General features: G+C 46.8%; 2 protein-coding genes and 1 long non-coding RNA gene across 8 annotated transcripts; 2 read left to right on the forward strand and 1 right to left on the reverse strand.

Moving 5' to 3' along the window:
* The first annotated feature begins 7,865 nt into the window (after window positions 1-7,865).
* Window positions 7,866-19,722, forward strand: PORCN (porcupine O-acyltransferase). 4 transcript variants are annotated; one of them, XM_058714801.1, is made up of 15 exons: window positions 7,867-8,020; window positions 8,684-8,856; window positions 11,042-11,234; window positions 11,548-11,591; window positions 11,986-12,167; window positions 12,248-12,378; window positions 12,494-12,511; window positions 13,795-13,809; window positions 13,908-14,033; window positions 14,194-14,294; window positions 15,473-15,549; window positions 15,642-15,705; window positions 15,812-15,897; window positions 16,889-16,999; window positions 19,243-19,722. In XM_058714801.1, the coding sequence occupies exons 2-15, from the start codon at window positions 8,721-8,723 to the stop codon at window positions 19,342-19,344; spliced, it is 1,386 nt and encodes a 461-aa protein (XP_058570784.1). In that variant the 5' UTR covers window positions 7,867-8,020; window positions 8,684-8,720; the 3' UTR covers window positions 19,345-19,722. The 4 variants fall into 4 exon arrangements, with proteins under 4 accessions (XP_058570787.1, XP_058570784.1, XP_058570785.1 ...); XM_058714804.1 differs by lacking the exon at window positions 8,684-8,856 and having other exon boundaries at window positions 7,866-8,020; XM_058714802.1 differs by lacking the exon at window positions 13,795-13,809.
* Window positions 19,723-19,828: 106 nt separating this feature from the next.
* LOC131503221 (uncharacterized) lies at window positions 19,829-20,618 on the reverse strand. Its single transcript, XR_009257353.1, has 2 exons — window positions 20,527-20,618; window positions 19,829-20,401 (listed from the first exon to the last, which is right to left on the reverse strand). It is a non-coding gene; the product is annotated as an uncharacterized LOC131503221 (long non-coding RNA).
* Window positions 20,306-25,044, forward strand: EBP (EBP cholestenol delta-isomerase). 3 transcript variants are annotated; one of them, XM_058714808.1, is made up of 5 exons: window positions 20,306-20,420; window positions 21,712-22,030; window positions 23,639-23,675; window positions 23,805-23,935; window positions 24,553-25,044. In XM_058714808.1, exons 2-5 carry the CDS (start codon window positions 21,730-21,732, stop codon window positions 24,774-24,776), a joined length of 693 nt encoding a protein of 230 aa, XP_058570791.1. In that variant the 5' UTR covers window positions 20,306-20,420; window positions 21,712-21,729; the 3' UTR covers window positions 24,777-25,044. The 3 variants fall into 3 exon arrangements, with proteins under 3 accessions (XP_058570791.1, XP_058570789.1, XP_058570788.1); XM_058714806.1 differs by lacking the exon at window positions 20,306-20,420 and adding an exon at window positions 20,737-20,826; XM_058714805.1 differs by lacking the exon at window positions 20,306-20,420 and adding an exon at window positions 20,749-20,832.
* Window positions 25,045-25,834: the final 790 nt, after the last annotated feature.

A 25,834-nucleotide genomic window follows, 5' to 3' on the forward strand; every position in this document is an offset into this window, starting at 1 on the left:
TGCTTAATCTCTAAAATCACCATAGCCCAGATAGGCTTTGAATAACAGATACCTATCCATAGATGGTCCTTCATGTGGGTCATCACACGTGGCCTCAGTGGCTGCCTCCATGAAATGGGCGGCTCCTATGACAGCCCCAGGTTGTGTGGGGAAGAGCTTGACAGCCCACAGAGGCTTCAACAGTGCTGGTGAAATTAAATCATTCTGGAAAAGTGACTTTGTGAAATTAAATCCTTCAATCTTAAAAACAACATGGACCATTGAACGGCAGCAAAAAAGACTGTTGGGCTTTTCTTCTCTGTGCTTTTTATTGTTTTTCTTAAATTAAAACAATTTTTTTGAATGTTTATTTTTGAGAGACAGACAGAGCACGAGTGGGGGAGGGGCACAGAGAGAGCGGAAGACACAGAATCCGAACCAGGCTCTGAGCTGTCAGCACAGAGTCCGACGCGGGGCTCGAATCCACCAATCGTGAGATCATGATCTGAGCCAAAGTCGGACACTCAACCGACTGAGCCACCCAGGCGTCCCTAAATTTTGTTAAATGTTTATTTATTTTTGAGAGAGACAGAGTGCAAGCAGAGGAGGGGCAGAAGGGGAGGGAGACATAGAATCCGAAGCAGGCTCCAAGCTCCACGCTGTCAGCACAGAGCCCAATGTGGGACTCGAAATCATGAACCGTGAGATCATGACCTGAGCGGAAGTCGGGTGCTTAACTGATTGAGCCACCCAGGTGACCTCTTCTCTGTGCTTTTTAAAATGTCCTTTCACAACCCCAACAGTGGGGAATTTGGCATCTAACAAAAATGCATACGTGTTTCTCTTTTGCCCTGGCAATCCCTCTTCCAGCAGCTTGCCTTGAAGATACACCTCCCACAGTGTGAAAATACATAGGTACAAAGTCGTTCGCTGAAGCATGGTTGATAATTGCAAAATATTGGCAACAATATCAGTTCCTGCACATAGGCAGTGGCTGAATAAACTGTGGTACATTCACTCAATGGAGTCTTACACAGCTGTAGAAAGATCAATGCTATGAACTGATGAGAAGTGATTCCAAGGACATATGTTAAGTGAAAAAAGGAAAGCGCACAAAAGTATCTGGACCTAGAGGGTATTATGCTAAGTGAAATAAGTCCCACAGAAAAAGACAAATACCATAGGATTTCACCTATATGCGGAATCTAAAAAACAAAATAAACAGACATACACAGATTATATGGATATATAGGATTATGTCACTCACACTCTGTCACTCAAAAATAAATTAAAAATGTCCAAAAAAAGGGGGGGGTTGGGTGCTCAACTGAATGACCCACCCGGGCACCCCATAAATAAAAAAAAATTTTTTTGAGAGAAAAGTATCTACATTATGCAACCCTTCATGTAAGAAATAAGAGGATTTAAGTAAAACATGTATATTTGCATATCTTTACAAAGAGAAGCATATTAGGGACAAACCAGCAGCCATTTTTTTTAAATTTTTTTTACTGTTTATTTATTTTTGAGAGAGAGAGAGAGAGAGAGAAGGCAGAGCGTGAGTGGGGGAGGGGAAGAGAGAGAGAGAGAGAGGGAGACACAGAATGTGAAGCAGGCTCCAGGCTCTGAGCTGTCAGCACAGAGCCCGACGCTGGGCTTGAACTCACAAACCATGAGATCATGACCTGAGCTGAAGTCAGACCCTTGACCAACTGAGCCACCCAGGCTCCTGGAAATCAGCAACTATTAAAGTTGGTTGCTTGGAGGGGCTGGGTGGGAGCAGGCTAGAAAGAATAGAATGGAGAAGTGATACTTCTCTGAGCATACTTGTTGGTATAGTTCTGACTTTTGAAACCATGTTAATGTTTTACATACTTAAAAAATAAAGAAAATTAACAAGGATCGGGAAAATCCTAATATGGAATACAAACAGAAACAAATTAACCTTAACTGTATTTCAAACACAGCCACACTGAAGGAGAGCAGGAAAAAGAACTAACCCAAGTAACTTTTGAATATGGTATCCATCAGACTGAAGACAAAAGGACTGTGACAAATATTGACCTCTAGTTGGTAGACGTGCCTTCCACAGTAGTATCAGTTAGTGCATCTGAAACTACTGAATGTGTATCTTAGGATTGAGATAAGTAAATTCTCGTGGATAAAGAGAATCCGGTTTCTCAGTACTGGATAAGGGAGTTACAAATACAGAAAGCGAAAGGCTAGGATGAACACTCTGGTGTTGGATTGGTATTGTAGATGTCAGTAGGAACTCATAGAATTTAATATATAAGTAGAAATATGGATGTGTGGGTGGACTTACATACATATGTATATATGGATTCACTACATACATGCATCTATATTTATGTCCTAACTCTGTCCTCTGAGAAGGCCTTGAATCAGCAACACTATAGAAGCAATGAGCACTTCTAGTGCCCAGTTCTTGGTTTCCTAAATGCCATTTTCCGCTAAAAGGAAACAAGTCTTCTTGGAGGAAATGGCTGACCCCAGAGTCACGACAGGGAATGTAAGAACTGGACCTGAAATATCCTGATGTGATATAAAGGAAAGATGTGCTCAGAAAATGATGGAGACATGTCATAAGGACACAGGAACCAGTTGGAGAAGACTCCCACTGGCCAAATCTAGAATTAGAACATTAAAATAAATAATGAGAATTCTTTTCAACAAATGGTGCTAGGCAAACTGGGTATCTGCATGCAAAAGAATGAAGTTGGAATCTTACCTCACACCATATACAAAAATTAACTCAAAATAGATCAAACATCTAAATGTAAGGCCTAAAACTATAAAACTCTTAGAAGAAAACATAGGGGAAAGCTTCATGACATTTTGGGTTTGGTAATGGTTTCTTGGATAAGATACCAAAAGCACAGGCAACAAAAGTAAAAATAAGTTGGCTTTGCCAAAATTAAAAACTTCTGCTCATCAAAGGACACTATCAAATGAGTGAAAAGGCAACCCACAGAATAGGGTAAGAATACTTACAAATTATATATCTGATAAGAGGCTAATGTCCAGAATATATAAAGAACTTCTACAACTCAACAACAACAAAACACAAACAACCCCATCTTAAAATGAGCAATGGAAGGTGTGTGGGTGGCTTAGTTAAGCATCTGACTCTTGATTTCAGCTCAGGTCACGATCTCACGGTTCTTGGGTCCCAGCCCCGCATAGGGCTCTGTGTTGACAGTGTGGAACCTGCTTAAGATTCTTCTCTCTCCCTCCCTCTCTCTCTCTACCCCTCCCCCCAATTAAATAAATAAACTTAAAAAAAAAAAACAGGGGCACCTGGGTGGCCCAGTCAGTTAAGTGTCCAATTTCAGCTCAGATCGTGATCTTGCAGTCTGTGGGTTTGGGCCTTGCATCAGGCTCTGTGCTGACAGCTCAGAGCCTGGAGTCTGCTTCAGATTCTGTGTCTCCCTCTCTCTCTGCCCCTCCTCTGCTCATTCTCACTCTCTCTCTCAAAAATAAATAAATATTTAAAAAATAATTTAAAAAAAAACAAAATAAAATAAGCAAAGGACTTGAATAGACATCTCTCCAAAGAATATATATATAAATAGGGACAATAACCACATGAAAAGATGCTAAACATCACTAACCATTAGGGAAATATCATTCAAAACCACAGTGAGATACCACCTCACACCCATTAGAATGGCTACTATAAAAAAAAACTTAATAACAAAAGAAGAAGTGTTGGCAAAGATACCCCTGTTGGAACCCCTATGAATCGAATGTAGGAGTGTAAAATGATACAGCCCCTGTGGAAAACAGTATGGTGGTTCCTCAGAAAACAAAAAATAGAATTACCATAGGATCCAGGAATTCCATTTCTGGATATGTACCCAAAAGAATTGAAAGTAGGGACTCAAAGAGATATTTATAGACCCATGTTCATAGCAGCATTATTCCCAACAGCCAAAAAGTGGAAGCAACTCAAGTGTTTGTTGATGGATGAATGGGCAAACAAAATGTGACATATACATACAAAGGAATATTATTCAGTCTTAAAAAAGAAGGAAATTCTGATACATGCTCTAACCATGCATGAACCTTGAGAACATTATGCTAAGTGAAATAAGCCAGTCACAGAAAGGCAAATCTGTATGATTTCATTTATATGAAGTACTTAGAGTAGTCAAATGTATAGGAACAGAAAGTAGAATGGTGATTGCCAGGGGCTGGAGGAGGGGGAAATGGGGAGCTGGTGTTTAATAGAATACAGAGTTACAAATACAGGGTACAGAGTTTAAGTTTGAGAAGATAAAAATGTTCTGGAGATGGATGGTGGTGTTGATTACACAACACTGTGAATATATTTAATGTTACTAAACTGTACACTTAAAAATGGTTAAGATGGCTGGGGCACCTGGGTGGTTCAGTGAGTTGAGCATCTGACTTCAGCTCGGGTCTTGATCTCATGGCTCGCGAGTTCGCGTCGGGTTCTGTGCTGACAGCTCAGAGCCTGAAGCCTCCTTCTGATTCTGTGTCTCCCTCTCTCTCTCTGCCCTTCCCCTCTAGTGTTCTGTCTCTCTCTCTCTCTCTCTCTCTCTCTCTCAAAAATAAACGTTAAAAATTTTTTTAAATGGTTAAGATGGTAAACTTTATTGGGGCACCTGGCTGGCTCAGTGAGACTGTTGATCTTGGGGTTGTGAGTTCAAGCCCCACTCTGGGGGTAGAGATTACTTAAAACTTAAAACAAAATTTTTTTAAAGATGGTAAACTTTGTTACATGTTTTTTATCACAATTTTAAAACTTATGCTCAGTGAAAGAAACAAGACACAAAAGATGACATATTGTATGATTTCATTTATACAAAATGTCCAGAATAAGCTAATCTACAGAGACATGAAGAGATCAATGACATTGTCTAGGACTGTCAGGGGCAGATGGGGAGTGACTGCTAACAAGCACAAGGCTTCTTTTGGGGGTGATTGAAATGTCCTAAAAATAGACTGTGGTGATTTTTACACAAGTCTATAAAATATACTAACTACCCTTGCATTATACAACTAAGACAGGTGAGTTTTATGGTATGTAAATTATATCTCAATTAAGCTACTTTCATAAATAAAGATGGAGGGCGCATGGGTGGCTCAGTCAGATAAGCGTCTGACTTTGGCTCAGGTCATGATCTCACCGCTTTTAAGTTCGAGCCCCACATCAGGCTTTGTGCTGACAGCTCAGATTCGGATTCTGTGTCCCCTCTCTGTCCCTCCTCCATTCATTCTCTCTCTCTCTCTCTCTCAAAAATAAACATTAAGAACATTTTTTTAAAAAGTCAAATAACAATGAGTGCTGGTGAAGGTGTGGATAAATTGGAACATTCATACTCTGCTGGTAGGAATGGAAGAAAATGTCCTCGTTCTTAGAAAATTCATATTGAAGTATTGAGTTGAAAAGGTATCACATCTTCAACTACTATCAAATAGTTTAAAAGAACTATAGATAGATACAGATGATAGAGATTAGAGACAGAGACAGAAAGAAACAGGGAAAATATGTTGTTATTATGAGACTTGGCATTGACATTAGATTGACTTGCCAAACTAATAATGAAAAATGGGATCTCATTTTCTTAATTTGCATCTCTTTAATTATGGAGAGACTATTTAAAATGCCTCAGAAATCATAATCCATAATGACCACAAAGGCTAACTAAAAGATTTGACAAATACACCCACCCTCTACTAACCTCCAGTGATAAAAACATAAAATACCACATCTAGTAGATGTGAAATGGTATCTAATTATTGTTTTAATTTTGCATTTCAATGACAACTAAAGAGATTGGGTTATCTTTTCATATATTATATATATTGGTCATTTCAGGGGTCTTCTGCTGTAAATTACCTGAATATCCACTGTCCATATTTCTAGTGTATTGTCTTTTTCTTACTGAGTTGTAGACATCTTTTATATGTCCTAGAGTCTAGATACTAGTTCTTTGTCATACACATCAAAAGACTACATGGAAACAATCAAGTCTGTGAAGCTCAGGGTCACCCATAGTGAGGATCTTCCAGTTTAAATGCCAGGTCTTGCAACTAAGGGAAATATTTCTGGCATATGCTGTGGGTCATTGTTGACTCTACTTGAGTATGTTTGAAAACTGAGGGAAAAATTAAAATGGTAATTCATAGAATGTAGTCTGTATTCTGCTGTTAAGGAAAGAAAATAATGTTTGTGCATCTGGACTATTATATAATAATAATTATTATTATATATTTAATGAATAATTAACTGTTAAATATTTCCACTTGTAGTACGTGAGTATCAATCTTATGAGTTAAAACTCTAACTTTATGCTAACATTTTTTAATGTTTATTTTTTGAGGGAGAGAGAGAGAGAGAGCAGGGAACAGGCAGAGAGAGAAAGGACACACAGAATCTGACGCAGGCTCCAGGCTCTGAACTGTCAGCTCAGAGCCCGCTGGGAGGATCGAACTCACAGACCCTGAGATCATGACCTGAGCTGAAGTTGGACACTTAACCTAACCGGCTGAGCCACCCTGGCACCCATATGTTAACACTTTTTAAAGAGACGAGACATACATTTCTCTTCAACTGCCATTGGTATTTCCAAGCAAAGAAGTGGTAATCCCACTCTTTTGTTCAACAGAAAGGGACATTGAAGCCCAGGGAGTGGGCATGACTTGCCCAGCTCATATTGGCAGGTATTAATCTGATTAGATCCTGTATTCCTTAGCTTCTCAGGTCATGGTGGGGTGCAGCTTGACCTGGGCTTTCTTCTTCCTTCCAACTCATGCTAAATATGCAGTATGTACCCAATAAATGCCCCTTTGTAAAGCCCTTCATCAGCCTAAGGATAAGGACAGAGGGGAGTGTCTCGACGCTGTAGGGTAAGGGCTGTAGACAGCAGGTGCTGCATAAATCCTCAGTGTTGGTACAGATAGAACCCAATGCCAATGCCAATCATTGTTGGGGGCACTGTAAGTGCTTTTTTTTTTTAAACGTTTATTTATTTTTGAGACAGAGAGAGATAGAGCATGAACGGGGGAGGGTCAGAGAGAGAGGGAGACACAGAATCTGAAACAGGATCCAGGCTCTGAGCTATCAGCACAGAGCCCGACGCGGGGCTTGAACTCAAAGACCGCAAGATCACGACCTGAGCTGAAGTCGGACGCTTAACCGACTGAGCCACCCAGGCCCCCGTGTAAGTGCTTAAACATGCTCCCAATGGATGCTCTGTTCTAGCCTCCCAGTTCACAGGGAACACTAGTTGCTGGGTTCTCCCTCAAGGCAGGTGTGAGCCCAGCAGGGAATTAAGCAGGCAAATCAGTTCTCAAAGACAAGCTAAGTGCTGACAAGGAATCCCCAGGGGAAGTACAGGCGCCTAATTCGTGCCCCTAGGTGACACAGTAATTATAAACGCTTCTGGCCCGTCTCTGGAGGTGAGTAGGGTTGAAGATTCCTTTAGTTCCCTCACCGGAGGGGGAAGGAGAGATCTCGATTTATTTTCCCATCTGTGAAATGGGGGGACAAAAGTAGCCAGACTTGCGCTGGTGGGCAGTTTGGCCGGCTCGCGGGAGCAGGCTTTCCTTCTCCCTCCCCCATCTTTCCCATCTCAGCTTCCAAGGGTTAGGAATTTGACGATTTGAAAGTTGGTTCTCGAATCGTCAGAAGACCTCCCGAAGCGAACCTTCAAGGGGCTGCATCAGCACCAAGAGGCCGGAAAGGTGCTGGCGCCAACGTTCCGCGCGCCGACGTCCTCCCGCTCCCGGCTCCTCTCAACCTCCTGCTCCTCCTTCCTTCCATCCTCCGGCTCCCCTCCTCCTCCGTCCCCGCCCCTCTTCTGCCCTCTCATTGGCGGAGCTGGCCGGCCAGGCCTCCCCGGGATTTAAAGGGCCCGCTCTCCGCGCCGCCCTGGGAACCGCAGCTGGTCCCGGCCTTGCGGCCTGCGGGGGAGGCTGCCCGGAGGAGGCGGCGACGGTGGCGGTGGCGGTGCGTCCCTGGCCCCCAGGACCGCGGCTTCCTTCCTGCCAGGTAAGTCGCCAGCAGGGCGCGTGCGGCTGCCTGGCTCCCATCCTGAGCCGGCCTCCCCGCGCGGGTCTGCAGCGCACGTCCTGGGGCCCCTCTCCATCACCTTTCCCACTCCTCCAATGGCTACATCCCCTACTACCAACCCCACCTCCCTGCAGTCCCCCGGGCCTGGGCAGAGCTTTGTTGGTGGCTGCAAGAGGCCAGGTGGGGGTGAGATGGGGCACGCAGGGGATACAGGACACCCCCCACATCCGTACAAGAAGAGATGCACACGGCTCCCAAGTGTCACAGGATCTCCCTCTCTGCCCTCCACACAGAATGACTCTACCTTAGAAACCAGGGAGCCTCCTGCCCCCATTTGCTCTATGGGCCTAGAATGTACACCATTTAATTACCATCGGACCTGGACTGTTCACAACAATGGAGAAACACATTCACCACAGGTCATGGGTTGTGTGTGTACACCCAGGACACACACACACACACACACACACACACACACACACACACAGTTGGTGGCACAGTCTAATGTACCCGACATTCACACCCTCCCCCAGTCCCCGGGTACCATGTCTCTACGTGAAGGGCCCCAGACTGAAATCTGAATGTTCAAGTCCATCTTGAACATGATACATCCTGGCTCCTTCTATGTCCCCACTTTGACAGGTCTATCCATCTGTCCATCCATCCGTGGGGGTCAGCAATGGCCACCTTCAGCCGCCAGGAATTTTTCCAGCAGCTGCTGCAGGGCTGTCTCCTGCCCACTGCCCAGCAGGGCCTTGACCAGATTTGGCTGCTCCTTGCCATCTGCCTCGCCTGCCGCCTCCTCTGGAGGCTTGGTAAGTGCTTGCCACACCATGTGCCACCATGCCAGACCATATCACACATATCCCATTCATCCATACCAAGCCACATCTTACCCTGCTACATCTTTGCCACACCAAGCCATACTCCAACATGTCTAGCCCCTTGCATCCCACCAGCCCAAGTACCATTCTGCCACACCATGTCCTTAATGCTCAGCCACCCCATGCCACACCATGCCAAGCCACATCCTGCCATGGCAAGCCAGGTTTTTCAGTACGCCTGGGTTCTGGGATTCTGGAAAGCTAAGGTTCTTGAGTCTTGGGATCCTGAAATGTCTACATCCCAAGGTTATTAGATTCTGGAATGCTGATGTCACAGAGTTATTGAGTCCCAAAGTATCATGTTGCAGGGCTTGGGCATTCTGACAAACTGAAATTCTCACATTTCAAGGCATCCAAAATGCTGGCATTCTGGATTTCTAAAATCAGGGCATGATGAGATTTCTGGATTGTAGGATTCTGGAATTGTTTCCACAATGATGGCAAGCCTATATCCAAATGATGAGGTTCCAAGTTCCCAAGGTTCCTCTTGGATGCTGAGAATTTTAGAAATCTGAGATTCAGAGATTCTATAATTTCTTTTCTTTATTTTAAGTTTATTTATTTATTTTTTTAGTAATCTCTACACCCAACATAGGGCTCAAACTCATGACCCCGAGATCAAGAGTTGCATGCTTTATTGGCCAAGCCAGCCAGGCACTCCTACTCTGCTTTCTTTCTTGTATTAAAATTTTTTTTAATGTTTATTTATCTTTGAGAGACAGAGTGCAAGTGGATGAGGGGCAGAGAGAGAGGGAGACACAGAACTTGAAGCAGGCTCCAGGCTCTGAGCCATCAGCACAGAGCCCGATGTGGGCTCAAACTCACAAGCCGGGAGATTGTGACCTGAGCTGAAGCTGGATGCTTAACCGACTGAGCCACCCAGGCACTCCTTTTTTCTTTTATTTTAAATGGATGTTTTGTTTTTTCCCAGGTTCATCATTTTGAAATATTTCAAAGTTACCGAAAAGTTAAGGTGAAAGAATGTCATGGGCAACCATATATGCATTTCCAGATTCTCCAAACGTCAACATCTTGACACATTAGCTCTATCTGCCTATCTATCTATCTACCTATGATCTTCCTGAATCATATGAAGAACGTGCTGACACTACACCCAAATCCTTCAATGTGTGTCCCCCAAGAACTTCTTCCCCCAACAAATGCACCCTCACCCATCATCTCTCAAGAAATTTAATCTGGATGCAGTAATAGTATCCGACATAAATTGATATTCAAATTTTTCAGAGTTCCCAAAATGTCCTTTATAGATGTTTCTTTTCTTTGGTTTTTTAAACATTAAAAAAATTAATGTTTATTTTATTTTTGAGAGCAGGGGAGGGGCAGAGAGGGGGGGGGAGACACAGAATCGTAAACAGGCTCCAGGCTCTGAGCTGTCAGCACAGAGCCTGACACAGGGCTCAAACTCATGAACTGCAAGATCATGACCTGAGCCGAAGTCAGCACTTAACCGACTGAGCCACCCTAAACTTTTTTAACAGAGAGAGAGAGCATGCGCATGAGCTGGGGAAGGGCAGAGGGAGAGGGAGAGAGAGAATCTTAAGCAGGCTCCACACCTAGTGTGGAGCCTGATGTGGGGCTTTATCTCACGAGTTCCAAGATCATGACCTGAACTGAAATCAAGAATCAGACGCTTAACCAATTGAGCCACCCAGGCACCCCTGTTTCTTTTCTTGAAACCCAGGCCCTACCACCTATCCAGCTCCCCAACACCCAACACCCGCTCTGGGCCTCCTGCAATCTCACCCCATTCCAACCTCTAGGCCTTTGCCCATGCTGTGCCCTCTGCCTGGGTTGCCCTCCCTTCCCTACCAGGCCATTTAACTTCCCTTTTTTTTTTTTTAACTTTATTTATATTTTAAGAGAGACAGACAGACAGTGTGGGCAGGGCAGGGGCAGGGGCAGACAGAGAGCGAGAGAGAGAATCCCAAGCCAGCTCCGCACTGTCAGTGCAGAGCCCAATGTGGGGCTCAAACTGGTGAAGCATAAGATCATGACCTGAGCCGAAACCAAGAGTCGGACACTTAACCAACTGAGCCACCCAGGCAGCCCCCAACTTCCCTTTCTTGTTCTCTTTCTCTCTCTCTGACACCTGAAGGGTTGCCATCCTACCTGAAGCATGCAAGCACCGTGGCAGGTGGCTTCTTCAGCCTCTACCACTTCTTCCAGCTGCACATGGTTTGGGTCGTGCTGCTCAGCCTCCTGTGCTACCTCGTGCTGTTCCTCTGCCGACATTCCTCCCATCGTGGCGTCTTCCTCTCCGTCACCATCCTCATCTACCTACTCATGGGGTACGGGTGCGAGTCCTCATCCCCACACCATTGGCAAAAGGGCCAGTGGGGCCCCCCAGGTCACTCCTCGTGAGGTTGATCAGGACGGGGAGGGCATGGGGGTATTCCCGGATGGGGGAGAGGGAATCTGGGAGACGTGTTCTTTCTAAAGGCTGTGCGGGACAGGCTGGGCTTGGGCTCTCCCCACTGGAGGAGGGAGTCCTGGAGAATTATTCCTCCAGGACATTATGCGGGCTCGGGGAAGATAAAACCCTCTCCTTTGTGGTCTCTAAGACCATGGGAGTCATGGGCCAAGACCACCTTCTTTCCTCAGTGAGATGCACATGGTGGACACCGTGACATGGCACAAGATGCGAGGTAGGCAGCCCTGGCCCTCTCACCTGCCCCAGCCCTCCTGCTCCACTCCACATCTCCTAATTCCCCAACCCTGTCTTTCCTTCCCCACTTTTCTCCCTCATCCGCCCACCCCGGTGGACACGCAGGCCTCTGATGCCCCTCACATCTGTGTCTCTCTCTCTCCACCATGACTTCCCCCTCCCGTCTGTCTGTCCTATCTCATGTCCATGCCTGACACGTGAGGAAGGGTATCTGCTGGTCCTGGGCCCACCTGCTCACCTGCCTCTTTGACACTGTGCCCACCTGTCCACACTTGTCCTCCTCTTTTCCTACCACCTCTCACCTGGTGCCCCCCCCATCTCCCTACGCGGACCTGCTCTCTGCCTGCCCACTTGACCACGGGCGCCACACATAGGGGCTCAGATGATCGTGGCCATGAAGGCGGTGTCTCTGGGCTTCGACCTGGACCGGGGCGAGGTGGGTGCAGTGCCCTCGCCCGTGGAGTTCATGGGCTACCTCTACTTCGTGGGCACCATCGTCTTTGGGCCCTGGATATCCTTCCACAGCTACCTACAGGCTGTCCAAGGCCGCCCACTGGTGAGGTCCTGGGTAGACAGGTGGGCAGGGACTGTGGGAGCCACCACGGGGCAGTGTTCATGGAGCCTTGATCCCTACAGAGCCGCCGATGGCTGCAGAAGGTGGCCCGGAGCCTGGCGCTGGCCCTGCTGTGCCTTGTGCTGTCCACCTGTGTGGGCCCCTACCTCTTCCCATACTTCATCCCCCTTGATGGTGACCGCCTCCTTCGCAAGTGAGCACAGCCTTTGAGGCCTCTGCCCCACAGTGAGGGGGTTGGGTAGGGGCCTGGGGTCTCCCCAGCTCTGAGCCTGTCTCTTAATGCTTCTATCTGTCTTCTGTTACTACAGCAAGAAACGCAAAGCCAGGTAAATGAGGGCAGGTGCTGAGGGCGAGCGGGGCTGACCGGGGGGTGGGGGCACAGTCTGTGACCGCTTTGTTCTTTAATCTGAGGCTATCTGACCATCTATCCCGTGACTAGACATAGACTGAATGCCTGTAGCTCTTGTATGACCAAGATTGGCTCTGTGAATTTGTATGACTGACATCGTACCACATAACTGGGTCTGGCTATCCAGCTGTTCCACTGTTAGGAACAAGTTATGCAACCACAATGGGGAGTGACAAGTATGTGTTGGTGGGTGATGCTGACCTGTCTGTGACTCTAGCTAGGGGCGTATATGGGTTGTTTGCCTACCAGCCGCTCACTCACTGTGTGAGACTGGTGTTCTGGCTGTCTAGCTGTGTCATTGTCAATGATGAGCTGTGTGCCTGTCTTTGGAGAAGATAAAGCTGGGTTGACTGGAACTCTGGCTGGGGATGGGTCTGGCTGTAGCATGCTGTTTGCCTGTCTGTGATGGATTCCACTGGTGAGTCAGCCTTCTCTGGCTGCCTGGTGTCGTCTAGCTGAGGGATTGTGACTGACCGTGCGCCTATGCCTGGCTGCAGGACCGTCCATCCACCTGTGGTGTGACTGTAGGATTTAATCCAACTGTTTGATTGTATGACCCTGTCTCCCACTCACTCACTGCTGATGGTGTCTGATGCTGGATGAGGCTCCCAAAGGTGGAGTGCCTCGCCCAGTGTCACCTAGCTAAGCCGCCAGGCATCATTCGCAGGAATGATTCCAGACCCTATGCTTTTTCCAGGATGCTGTCTGTTTCTCACCGTGTCTGACTGTACAACGGATGGGATGACTGTCTTGAGTGTAGTATCATGTACATGTGCATAGCAGGGTGCTTGGTGGTGTCTGTGCCTAAATAAAGGACTTGGGTGTATCTTATGGTGACTGAGTCAGACTAGGGAGCTATGAGGCTGGAAGTCTGATGGTATTTGTGTCTGGCCACATGGCTGTGTCAGTGTGTAGCGTGGTGAGGTCAAGTCTCCGACAGTGGCTGGGTCTAGATGTCTGGCCTTGTGAGACTGTAGGGCTGTGTCCTATTATAGGGCAGCTCACACATCTGTTTGAGGCACGTGAAACGAACTGACGGTGTGTAGATGCGTGTGACTGTCACAGTGCCCCTCTTCTGCCACCATGTTTCTGTCTTGTCTTGTCTTGTCTTGTCTGCAAACAACTCAGGCCAGCCTCCAGGGCCTCTCTGACTCTCTTTCCTTTCTTCTCTGCTGCCTTCCTGACCCCTGGGGGCCCTAGGGGCACCATGGTAAGGTGAGTCTACAGAGTGGGGCTGGGGATGCTGACACATGGCGGGGTATCATGCCGGTGCCTAGGAATGATCCCTCTCTCCCCTGCCCCTTTCTCCCCAGGTGGCTGCGAGCCTACGAGAGTGCTGTCTCCTTCCACTTCAGCAACTATTTTGTGGGCTTTCTGTCCGAGGCCACGGCCACGTTGGCAGGGGCTGGCTTCACCGAGGAGAAGGATCACCTGGAATGGTGGGGAGGGCTGGGGGGGCCCCCTCTCCCACAGGGTGCTGCCTAGAGGAGCCGCAGGGAGGGGGAGGGTGCTCCCAGGGGAGGGAACAGCCAAGACAGAGGTGTGGAGGTCAGCTGGCGTGAGACACCACATGAATTTGCATGTCTCTTTTGCCCACAGGGACCTGACGGTGTCCAAGCCACTGAACGTGGAGCTGCCCCGGTCCATGGTGGAAGTTGTTACAAGCTGGAACTTGCCCATGTCTTATTGGCTAAATAACTGTGAGTCACCAAGTCACCACTCCAAGAGTTGAGAGTCCCCAACCCAGGCCCTTCCCCATATTCATATAACAAACATTTACTGAGAACCTATTGTGTGCTAGGCACTGAAGATACTGCAAGGACCAGGGGGGAGAAAAACCAAAATCTCTGCCCCTGTGGTGGTGGCAGTTTTGTGGGGAGAGCAGACAGCAAGAGAAAAAAATACATATCTCAAGTGGTGACAAGTACTATGGTAAAAAAAAAAAATGAAGCAAGTAAAGATAATCTGGGAGTGTTGGCACGAGTGTGTGTGTGTGTGTGTGTGTGTGTGTGTGTGTGTGTGTGTGTGTGTTGGAGGGGGTTTTGCAATTTTAAATAAATTAGCCAGAGCAAGCCCCCCTGAGGAGGTGACATTTGAGCAAATACCTGAGCAAGGTGAGAGAACAAGCGATGCAAATGTGTGAGGGAGGAGTGTAACAGATGGAGGGAGGAGTGTAACAGATGGAAAGCACAGCCAGTGCAAAGGCCCTGAGGTAGGAGCATACTTGGCACTTGGAGGAACAGGGAAGAAACCAGTACAGCAGGAGCAGAGTGAGTGAGGGAACCAGTGGAAGGAGGTGAGGTTAGAGAGGTGATAGGGGCCTGGTCCCCTAGGGCTTCACTGACCACAGGAAGGATTTTGGCTTTTTCTCTGGGAAGTGGAGCCAAAGCAGGGGTCTGAGCAGAGGATGGCTGAGGGCTGACTTGGGTCATAACAGGACCCTCTGGCTGCTATGAGAGCAGGTGGGAAGGGGGCAAGGGTGGAAGCAGTAAAGAGGCCATGGCAGCAGCACAAGTGAGCAATGGTGGTAGTGGCAGTGGCCATGGAGAGGAGAGGTCAGATTCTGGAAAAATTCTGAGGGTAAGTCTGACAGGATTTGCTGAGAGTTTAGTTGTGGGAATAGGGGGAGAGCAGAGCAAGGGTGATCTTAGGCTTTTACCCTGAGGAACTAAAAGAGTAGAGTTGACATCAGCTGAACTTGGGGATACCGTGGGAGGAGCAGGTTGGGAGGGAAGATCAGGCGCTAAGTTTGAGGCCATTATAAAGATTTTATCCTGGGAGCTCCAGCAGGTCATGGGTTCCTCACCTTGCCCTACAGCCCCCCAGGAAGGGCAGAGGGGATCCCAGGAGCCTCTTGACCCGCATCTCCCCCTTCCAGATGTTTTCAAGAATGCTCTTCGTCTGGGGACCTTTTCTGCCGTGCTGGTCACCTATGCAGCCAGTGCCCTCCTGCACGTGAGCAGGGCAGAGCGGGATATTGAGTGGGGGGAGCTGGGCAGGGGTGGCAGCACCTCCTCACTCACTTCATCGCCCCCGGGGCCCCCTAGGGTTTCAGCTTCCATTTGGCTGCGGTGCTGCTGTCCCTGGCATTTATCACTTACGTGGAACATGGTAAGCACAGAGCCCAGCCCAGCAGATGGGATGGAAGGTGGGACAGGGCTGGACCACTGTCCCCTGAGGCTAACCTGACCCCCTTATCTCCTGACATCCACCCCAGTCCTCCGGAAGCGCCTGGCTCGGATCCTCAGTGCCTGTGTCTTGTCGAAACGGTGTCCACCAAACTGTTCGCACCAGCATCGCTTGGTGAGGGTTCAGCCCAACACTCCCCCTCAAAATCGTTACATCTGTCTCCATCTTCTTTCTGTCTCAGGATGCCCAGCTTCCTCTTCTGGCACCTGAGCCATCCCCAGAACCTCGCTTTTATTCACTAGCATCCATTTCTATAACAAACATTTATCAAGCACCTGCTCTATACACACCTGGCATTTGTCCCCTCACTGAACATTTATTGAGTACCTACTGGTATCAGGCACTATTCTAGGCACTGGAGACACAATGGTGAACAAAACAGACTGAAGTCCCAGCCCTATGGGACAAATATTTTAACAGATGAGACAGTAAATTTTTTAAAAGTCAGTAGAGAATAATAGTTTCTTAGATTGTGATTCATGCCAAGGAGAAAATACATAAGAGAAACGGGAGGGGAAGTATCAAGGAGCATGAGTGGTTTTAATTTTAGATAGGGAGGTGACTTTCGAGCTCTTTAACTGAAGGAGATGAGGAAGAGAAGCATTCCAGGCAAAGAGAACAACCCGTGTAAAGGTTCTGAGATGGGAGAGAGCCTGGAATATTTGAGGAACAACAAGGAGGCTAGTGTGGCTTGAGCAGAGCGAGTGAGGTGGGGAGAGTGGTGGATCTTGTAGGTCATGGTGAGGATTTGTTTTTGTTTTTCATTTGCTTGCAATGAGAAATATGGACAACCTCAGATTTGTGTCCCACCCAGCAACTGACGTTTACCACCCTAAGCCCCCTAACTCAAGTCTCTCCATTCTTCCTCTTCTGCCTGAATATCTCCCCCTGGATGCCCTCAGGCTAAAGTACCCTCATCCTTGGATGAGCTCCCATGGGAAGATCTGAACCATCTTTTTCCTACCCCAGGGCATGCCCTGTGCACTAGACATCCTCATTCCCAGGACCTACTGTGCCTTGCATCTCCCTGGGTTCCCCTGCCCAGGTGGGGCTGGGAGACAGCGAGTAGATCCAGCTGCCAAACATATCCATCTGTCCCCCACAGGGCCTGGGGGTGCGAGCCTTAAACCTGCTCTTTGGGGCCCTGGCCATCTTCCATCTGGCCTACCTGGGCTCCCTGTTTGATGTCGATGTGGATGACACCACAGAGGAGCAGGTGAGGCGGGGCCCTGGGCTGGAGGTTACTTAGGGTTGTGCTACCTGCTCATGGGAACCACGAGGACAAAGGTGAAGAGGCCGAGGCATGAGGACCTTGTGTCGTGCATCTCTAGCCTGTGAAGCTTGCGCTCCTCAGTTGCTCTTTCCCATTGTCCTTCTGGTTGATTCGTATTGTTGGGGCTCTCATTAGGGCGAAGTGTGCAAACTATTTTACTTACAGAATTGATTTCACAGAGATAGAGTGCAAAATCCAAGTTTAACTTGTCAAAGAATTAATTATTTCATCATATTTTTGTTTAGGTAGAATTCGCATGGTTTCCTTCTTATTTAATTAAAAAAGTATTTTTACTCAGGTTGAGTGTGCAAAGTCTGGATTCTGCTTTAAGAATGTACATTAAAATGTATATACTATTTTTATTCATGTGGAGTATGCACATTCCAGATTTTACTCCTTTTTAAATGAAAAGCAATTTTAAAAAGACTGTTTCTTCCTATGGCTCTTGCAGGATTCAGGTGTTGCTTCTCTTTTAAATTTTTTATTTTTAATTGAAAATAAAACTTTATTTTATACTTTATTTTATTACTTTATTTTATGCTTTCTGTCATTAAAAGCAATTTTTTTTAATTTTTTTAATATTTATTTATTTTGGGGGCGCCTGGGTGGCTCAGTCGGTTGAGCGTCCGACTTCAGCTCAGCTCATGATCTCATGGCTTGTGAGTTCGAGCTCCGCGTCGGGCTCTGTGCTGACAGCTCAGAGCCTGGAGCCTGCTTCTGATTCTGTGTCTCCCTCTCTCTCTGCCCCAACCCACTCGCATTCTGCCTCTGTCTCTCAAAAATAAATAAACATTAAAAAAACACTTTTTTTAAATGTTTATTTATTTATTTTTGAGAGAGCACAAGCAGGAGAGGCACAGAGAGAGGGGGACAGAGGATCCAAAGTGGGCTCTGTGCTGACAGGCTGACAGGCTGACAGCAGCAAACCTGATATGGGGCTCAAACTCATGAACCTCAAGATCATGACCTGAGCCGAAGTCAGATGCTCAACCAACTGAGCCACCCAGTCGCCCCTAAAAGCAATTTTTAATTTTTATTAAGGTTGGGTGCAAAATCTAGGTTTTGTTCTATTTTTATTTTTTCTTGTTTTATTTTTTAAAGTTTTTAAATTATTTAAGTAATCTCTACACCCAATGTGGGCCTCCAACTCCCAACCCCAATATCAAGAATCGCGTGCTCTTCCAACTGGGCCAGCTAGGCGCCCCTCTTGTTTTATTTTTATTAAAACACTTAAAAACAGTTCATACATATATCACAAGGTTCAAAAACCAAACAGTATTCAAGATAGTCAAGGAAAAGTCTTGCTCCTACTGTCTACCCCCTGCCCTCTTACAAGTAACTACTTTTAGTGGTTTTATTAAAATATCCTTCTAAAATGTAAGCACAAATATAAAAATATATTTTAATTCCCTTTCCCACCCCAAGTTTTGCCCTAAAGTAACTCGTGAATGATACCGTTCTGCGTGTTGCTGTTTTCACATAATTCTTGAACATCTTCCACAAAAGTACATGGAATGTCCTCATTCATTTGTTTTCCACTGTGAGGATAGGACCCAGTGTAATTTGCCCCTTATCAGTGAACACCCAGGTGATTTCCAGCCCTTTTCCTATTGCAAATGGTGCTGCAGTAAGTAATACCCTCGTACCCATGTGGATTCACAGGTATAGACAGAACTATAGGATCTAGCCTTCATAGTTACAATGGAGAAGTTACCTTTTTGCCCTCCCACCAGCATTGTGTGACCATATCTGTCGCCCTGCCAACAGGGTGCCTCTCACACTTCCTGGATATGTTTGCCAGTTTGAGAGGAGGAAGATTATGAGTGAAGCGGAGTATCTTTTCATTTGTTTAAGAGCCATTGGTTTTTTTCCTTAGTGAGAATGACATACTCCTTTGCCAGTTTTTTTTTTCTTTTTGAAAGATTGATTTCTAGGAGCTCCTTGTATATTAAGAAGAGTACAGGTCAGAGAGTTGGACTGCCTTGTCTTGTTCTTAAAATAATTTTTAAAGAAGAAGAAAACATGAAAGAAAAAAAAACCCTCTTTCATATGTACCCAGTCTCTTCTCTGGGGCCTCACCTAGGGTTACCATGGAGTCACAGAAATGTCCTTGAGCAAAGGATGAGTTTTTTGGAGATCTTTTTTATTCTTGCCGAGTGGGATTGTCACCTCTTTCTCTCCCACAGGGCTACGGCATGGCATACACTGTCCACAAGTGGTCAGAGCTCAGCTGGGCCAGTCACTGGGTCACTTTTGGATGTTGGATCTTCTACCGTCTCATAGGCTGAGGCACATCTGTGGATCCTCAAAGCTCCCTCAAGACCCCTCCTCAGGATGGGGGATGAGGGAAGGCCCTATCTCTAATTCTTGATCCCTCTCCATCCTTAACCCCCCCAACACTCCTACACACACACGCAGACACACACACACACACACACACACACACGCTCATGTGTGCACTTACACACACACACACACACACACAATTTCCATGCCTGTCTATCCCCACCCCACCACAAGGCGGGAAGGGGGTGGTCCCTGCTGGGGCCTAGGGGTGGAGGATGCTTGGGGAATCAGAGAGGGGGAGATCCAGGGCCTCCCCGCCTTCCTTCTCCCTTTTTATATACAGTTTGTTATTGTCAAATAAAAGTAGGAAAGATACAAAAGGCTCTTTCTTCACTGACCAGTGGGGAATAGAGGTGAGTGAGGAATGGGCACAGCATGGATAAAGGTTTGGAAGCTGGAAATCATGAAGAGGGAGTACATTGTGACTGGTTCGTGGTTAATTTATTATTGTTCACGATTGGATGATGAGCCTGAGGACCGCATAGCTTGATTTGAGTGGGGCCAGGACAGATTGGATAGTTGGATGTGGGCGAGTCCTGATACTTAACTGGCTGGAAAACTGAGGGATCCCTATTCTGATTGGTTGCTCTGACAAGGACAGAGAGGGGGAAAGCAAGAAAGATGAAGAGTTCCTGCTTATTGGTCCTTAGGACCGAAGCTTGTGGGTTCCAATTGGAAAGGAAGGTCTGGGTTCTGATTGATTGCGCGGTCTGGGGTGCCTGCTGGCTTAGAGTTAGGAAATTCGGATTGGCTCTTCAGAGTTGGCACAGGGAGATTGAGGGTCTCCATTGCAATTGGTCAGCAAGGCTGAGGAGCTTGGGCTTTCACTGCTTCTTCTGACTTGAAGTCGGGAGAGGTAAGAATGACCGCTGAGGAGTTCTGAGCGCTGAGGTAGAGGGCAGAGGCTCAGTGTACAAATGTGATCTGCCTGTCGTATTAAGCGTCCTTGCCGGTTCGGGCGTGAGGATTGACGATTGCTCCGGGAACCGGTTGCTCTGCCTAAAAAACGAGGGCAAAGGTAAGAGAACACAAAGCAATGCTGACTCAACAGCAGATGAGGAAGATAAACACCAGGTTTCTGATATGATTGATAATGGGATAGGGAAATCGGAGCCAAGACTCACTGCAGACAGGCTTCAGCCCGAAAACGCCCACCAACCTTGGCAAGTCCCACCTTTTCACCCAACTCCTGACACGGTCTCAACCAACAGCGAAAATGGCACCACGCATGGAGGCAGGGCCGGCGGCACACAGAGAGCTCCTATTGGTTAGGAGCGGCCCTGGTCGCCTTCCCAGCCCCTCCATTGGTTAGCTCCGTAAGGCGAGGACCTGTGAGAGGATGAGTCTGAACCAGGGACTTTACTCCGCCAGCGAGCCAGCCTGGAGCGTGAGGGAGACCGCTGCGACTGCGACAGCGCCGCTGGGTGAGTGTCCTCCCCCCCGGTCGGCCACTCCATCCCCTAGCTCCCAACTGCTAAACAGCTGGCCCTCAGCGCCTGCGAGAGACCCTCCCCTTTACACACACTCCCACCGCCCACCAAACGCGCCTGCGCGCGACCCTCTGCTACAGCGCGGTTGTTGGGACAACAGAAGATCTGCTTTCTCATTGGGCAGCTGGCCTACAGGCTTCAAGTTCTAATTGGTGGTCTCTGTATTTGATCCTTTTTTTGATGTTTAGCACCGCGCCCAAGACCCCCGCCTTCCGCTTTTCCTCTTTCTTGCAGGTTGGTACCCTTATGCGCGATTTCAGGAAGGGTCTGCCTTTCCATACACTGAACCTGAGGATTGTAGTGCTGATTAGTTTTCTCTCTTCTGTCCTGCAGTTTCCAGGACTACAGGGAGGGAATAGTTTTCTGTTGAAAGATGCTAGACCCTGACCCCTGCAATGGGACTCAACCTGATAGGTGGGTCTCCCCAGCCCACTGTGACTCCTGAGGGCGAGGACCACGCCTGGCCCCTGTATCTCCCTTATCAGAGCATAACCAATGAGAGCTGGGACCTAATATGGTTCTTGTGTCTGCCCACCAGACTGTGACCAATGAGGGCAGGGGCTAGGCCTGGTTTCTATATCTTCTCTAGCTGACTGTGACCCCCGAGGTCCAGGATCTGACCTGGTTACTGTACCTCCCACATCTTATGGCTCCAGGAGGGCATATAGATTATTTTTAATCCAGTCTTACAGTATATTAACTGATAATTTTAATCCATTTACATTTCTGGTGATAATAAACTATTTGAATTTGATTTTATGGTCTCATGCTGTGCTTTCTATTCAAGTTTTTGTCCTTTTTTCTCCTTTCTGCTTACAGACATCAACCTACAAAGACATGACCACCAATGCCAGCCCTTTGCACCCATACTGGCCTCGGCACCTGAGGCTGGACAACTTTGTGCCCAATGACTGCCCCACTTGGCATCTCCTGGCTGGCCTCTTCTCTGTCTCTGGAGTCTTGGTTGTGACCACGTGGCTGTTGTCAGGTCGTGCTGCAGTTGTCCCCCTGGGGACTTGGCGGCGACTGTCCCTGTGCTGGTTTGCAGTATGTGGGTTCATTCACCTGGTAATTGAGGGCTGGTTCAGCCTCTACCACGAAGATCTTCTTGAAGACCAAGCTTTCTTGTCCCAACTCTGTGAGTCCTGAGTTCTTTGATGTGCTGTGGGAGGGAATTTTCTGGGCAGGGATTGGCTTAGATATTTATCCAACCACCAAGTCTAACATTATTTTAAAAATTTGTTTACCTTTTTTGTTGGGGATATACTCATATGGGTCAAAAAAACATTTAAAGAGGTATGCAATGAAAATCTACCTTCTGTCCACCAAGTGTCCCCAATTATTAACTAATATTTATAATTGCATATGTTTTTTCCAGGGTTTATTTACACAAAAATTACACACATAAGCCTCAGTTTACCATTTGCAAAAGAGGGATAACAGTAATATCCAAATATATGTAAGTTGTTTAGAACAGTGTTGGCAGACAGTAGATGCCATAACTATCATCATCATCATCGTTTTTTTTCCTTTTGTGTAAACAAATGGTAATATACTATAGACACCTCTGACCTTTGCTTTTTTTAACATTTTTAAAAATATTTATTTTTGAGAGAGAGAGAGAGAGAGAAAGAGAGAGAGAGAGAGAGAGAAGGGGGAGGTGCAGAGAGAGAGGGAGACACAGAAACCAAAGCAGGCTCCAGGCTCTGAGCTGTCAGCACAGAGCCCAAAACAGGGCTTGAACTCACAGACCATGAGATCATGACCTGAGCCAAGGTTAGATGCTTACCCGACTGAGCCACCCAGGCGCCCCTGAACTTTGCTTTTTAATGGGGTTACTCCTCATTGGTTCATGAAGACCTTTCAAAGCATAGATGTTACAGAATTATTTGACTTGTCCAAGTCTTTTGCTGTTATAGATAATACTCCTTTTTGGCCTCATGAATGAAACTACTATTCTTCCATAACATTTTGATCTAGCATACACAAGACTGTGGAGATCTGTTTTCATTTCTCTTGTAAATATGGCGGAGAAGAATGGTAGATGTCTGTTTAACTTTATGAAAAACTGCCAAACTGTTTTTAAAAATGGCTGCACCATTTTATTTTCCCACCAGCAGTATATGGGAGTTCTAGTTCCTCCACATCCTCGCCAACACTTGGTATGGTCAGGTGTTTCTTCAATTTTAGTCCTAGTGGATGCGAGTGATATCTCATTACTTTTCCTTAATGACTAATCAAAGTTTGGGCACCTTTCATATATTTATTGACCATTTGGGAATCCGCTTTTGTGAAGAAACTATTGTTGTCTCTTGCCTATTTTTATACTGGGTGGTCTGTCTTTTTCTTACTAATTCTCCTCCCACTCTTTTATTCACTAATCTGTTCACCTCTGTGCTTGCATGCTCGCTTGCTTGTGTGCTCTCTCTCTCACTCACTCACTCACTCACTCTTACTCACTCATTGGCTACTTTACTCACTCCATCACCTACACTTAACTCCTTTCATTCCACATTTATTGAATACTAGACAATCACAGCATTACTTACTGTTCTGTGTCAGGTGTGCATAAATTATCATTATATGTATGTTAACTCTAGAATCCAGACAGCTACCCCATTTCACAAATGAGGAAACTGAGGCATAGACAGGTTATAAAGCCCAGCTTACATGGGCACTCATCTCTCACAAGTCTGAGTTCCTTTTCTTGCCTTTATTCTTCATGTATGCCTCTTATTTTCTTCAGGGAAAGAGTATGCCAAGGGAGACAGCCGATATATCCTGTAAGTGTTTGCCTCCATCAAGGGAAACCTGCAATTGGTTTGGGGTGGTGATGAGTCAAGGAGCACTAATGGGGTGCCTTGTGGGTAGAGCACAGTGATGCCAGCGTTCTCCAATCCTTTCTCCCACAGGAGTGACAACTTCACGATATGCATGGAAACCATCACAGCTTGCCTATGGGGACCACTCAGCCTATGGGTTGTGATTGCCTTTCTCCGCCAGCAGCCCCTCCGCTTTGTCTTACAGCTCGTGGTCTCTGTAGGTGAGGAGAGGGCCCACACTGAGTGCTGGAGGGGTTGATGAGGGATCTCCAGACACAGAGGCATTCCTGCAGAGAGCGTCTCTCAACTGTGCCCATCCAGGGCTGAGTCAGACTGACTGACATATTCCTGAGGTTCTCGAACAGCCATGACGCCCTCAGTCTGTATTCTCAAGTAGGGAGGGTTCATTTCTCCTCCTCCTTCATCACAAAGTCTCTTGTGAAGGATACATGAGGTGGCCCACCATGGTGGGAAGCCCCTGGATCCTCCAGGATCAGGATTCTGAGCTCCCTTCATCTGACATTCAGTCCTCGTGGGTTCTTACATGGCTAGATTTCTTTAGTTCTGGAATCCTGATCTGTCTTGAATGAAAGCACTTTGAGCTTCCTTAAATTCTGGTGATAATGTACTCTCCTGAGTTCAGAAATGCTCAGCTTCTGATTTCTAGAATTCTCACTTTTGTAATTCCTCAAATTTTTCAGCCATATGATTTCAGAATTCTTAGCTCTCTAGATTTGGGAATCCTGAGCTCTGAGACCTTGAATGATGACTTATAAAATGCCTCAGAATAGCTTTTCCTCTTCACTTTGGTTTCCCTTTCCTCTTCTGCCCCCCACAGGTCAGATCTACGGGGATGTGCTCTATTTCCTGACAGAGCACCGGGACGGATTCCAGCATGGGGAGCTGGGCCATCCACTCTACTTCTGGTTTTACTTTGTCTTCATGAACGCTCTGTGGCTGGTGCTACCTGGAATCCTCGTGCTTGATTCTGTAAAGCAGCTCGCTCATGCCCAGAGCATGCTGGATGCCAAAGCCACAAAAGGCAAGAGCAAGCAGAACTAATATAAGCCAAGCTCAAACACTGGCTGATGAGGAACCCTCCACCAGTCAAAAGAGTCCAGTCCTTACTCCCACAGGTTGGAGGCACAAAATGAATTGATCTGGCAAATGCCTGCTGATGGGTAAGCACCAGAAGGGCCAGAGGCAGAGGCAAGAAAGGACGTGTGTGGAGCTACTGCCAGGAAGCACTGGGACAAAGGTACAGAGGAACCTAGGCAGTCCATGATGATGGCAGTTTTTAGAATCAGGAAATAAAAGATATGGACCCTAACACTGAGAGATCTTTAATTATTAACCCCAGAGATGCCCTGTGACTGGCCCCACAAACCCTTCCATCACTCATTCATTTCACAGATGTAACCGTTCTCTCAGCCATAGACCCCCATCATCATCACAGAGACCTCTAATTTATAACCTCACAAACTCCCTATCACTGACCGCACAGCGTCCCTTGATGGCTAATTAGATCCCCGAGACACCCATTATCTCTTTGAAGAAGTAATCATCCACTCACACCCTTGGTATTCTCTCCAGAACACACTTTCTCATCCTTTGCAATATGGACAGGCTGAGAACTTTCCAAATCTCTAAGTTCTTCAATTTATTTATTTATTTATTTTTTTTTTTTTTTTTAAGTTCTTCAATTTATTCAACCTCTTGTCTCCTGATCAGGTACCCTACAGACACCCCATCAATAACTCCACAGATCTTTCCTCACTCACCTCAATCCCCATTACTCACTCCAAAGACCCCACCATTATTCACCCCACAGACTCACCTATTTCTACCCTAAAGATCTCCATCACTCACCCCACAGACCCCACAAAACTCACACAAGACCCATCACTCACTTAACATAACTTGCCCCAACAGACCTCCAGTTGTGCAGCCTACAACCCCATGACTGACCCCACAGACCCTCTCACTCTTCCCACAAATTCCCTATCATTTACCCTATAGGGTGTCATTACTTACCCTACAAAGCCCTGTAACTCACCTTGCAGAATTTATCACCTCATACCCCACAGATCCCCCAATTACCCCACAGATCTTCCATCACT

Source organism: Neofelis nebulosa, chromosome X (assembly GCF_028018385.1).
Source record: "Neofelis nebulosa isolate mNeoNeb1 chromosome X, mNeoNeb1.pri, whole genome shotgun sequence".
Lineage (NCBI taxonomy): Eukaryota > Metazoa > Chordata > Mammalia > Carnivora > Felidae > Neofelis > Neofelis nebulosa.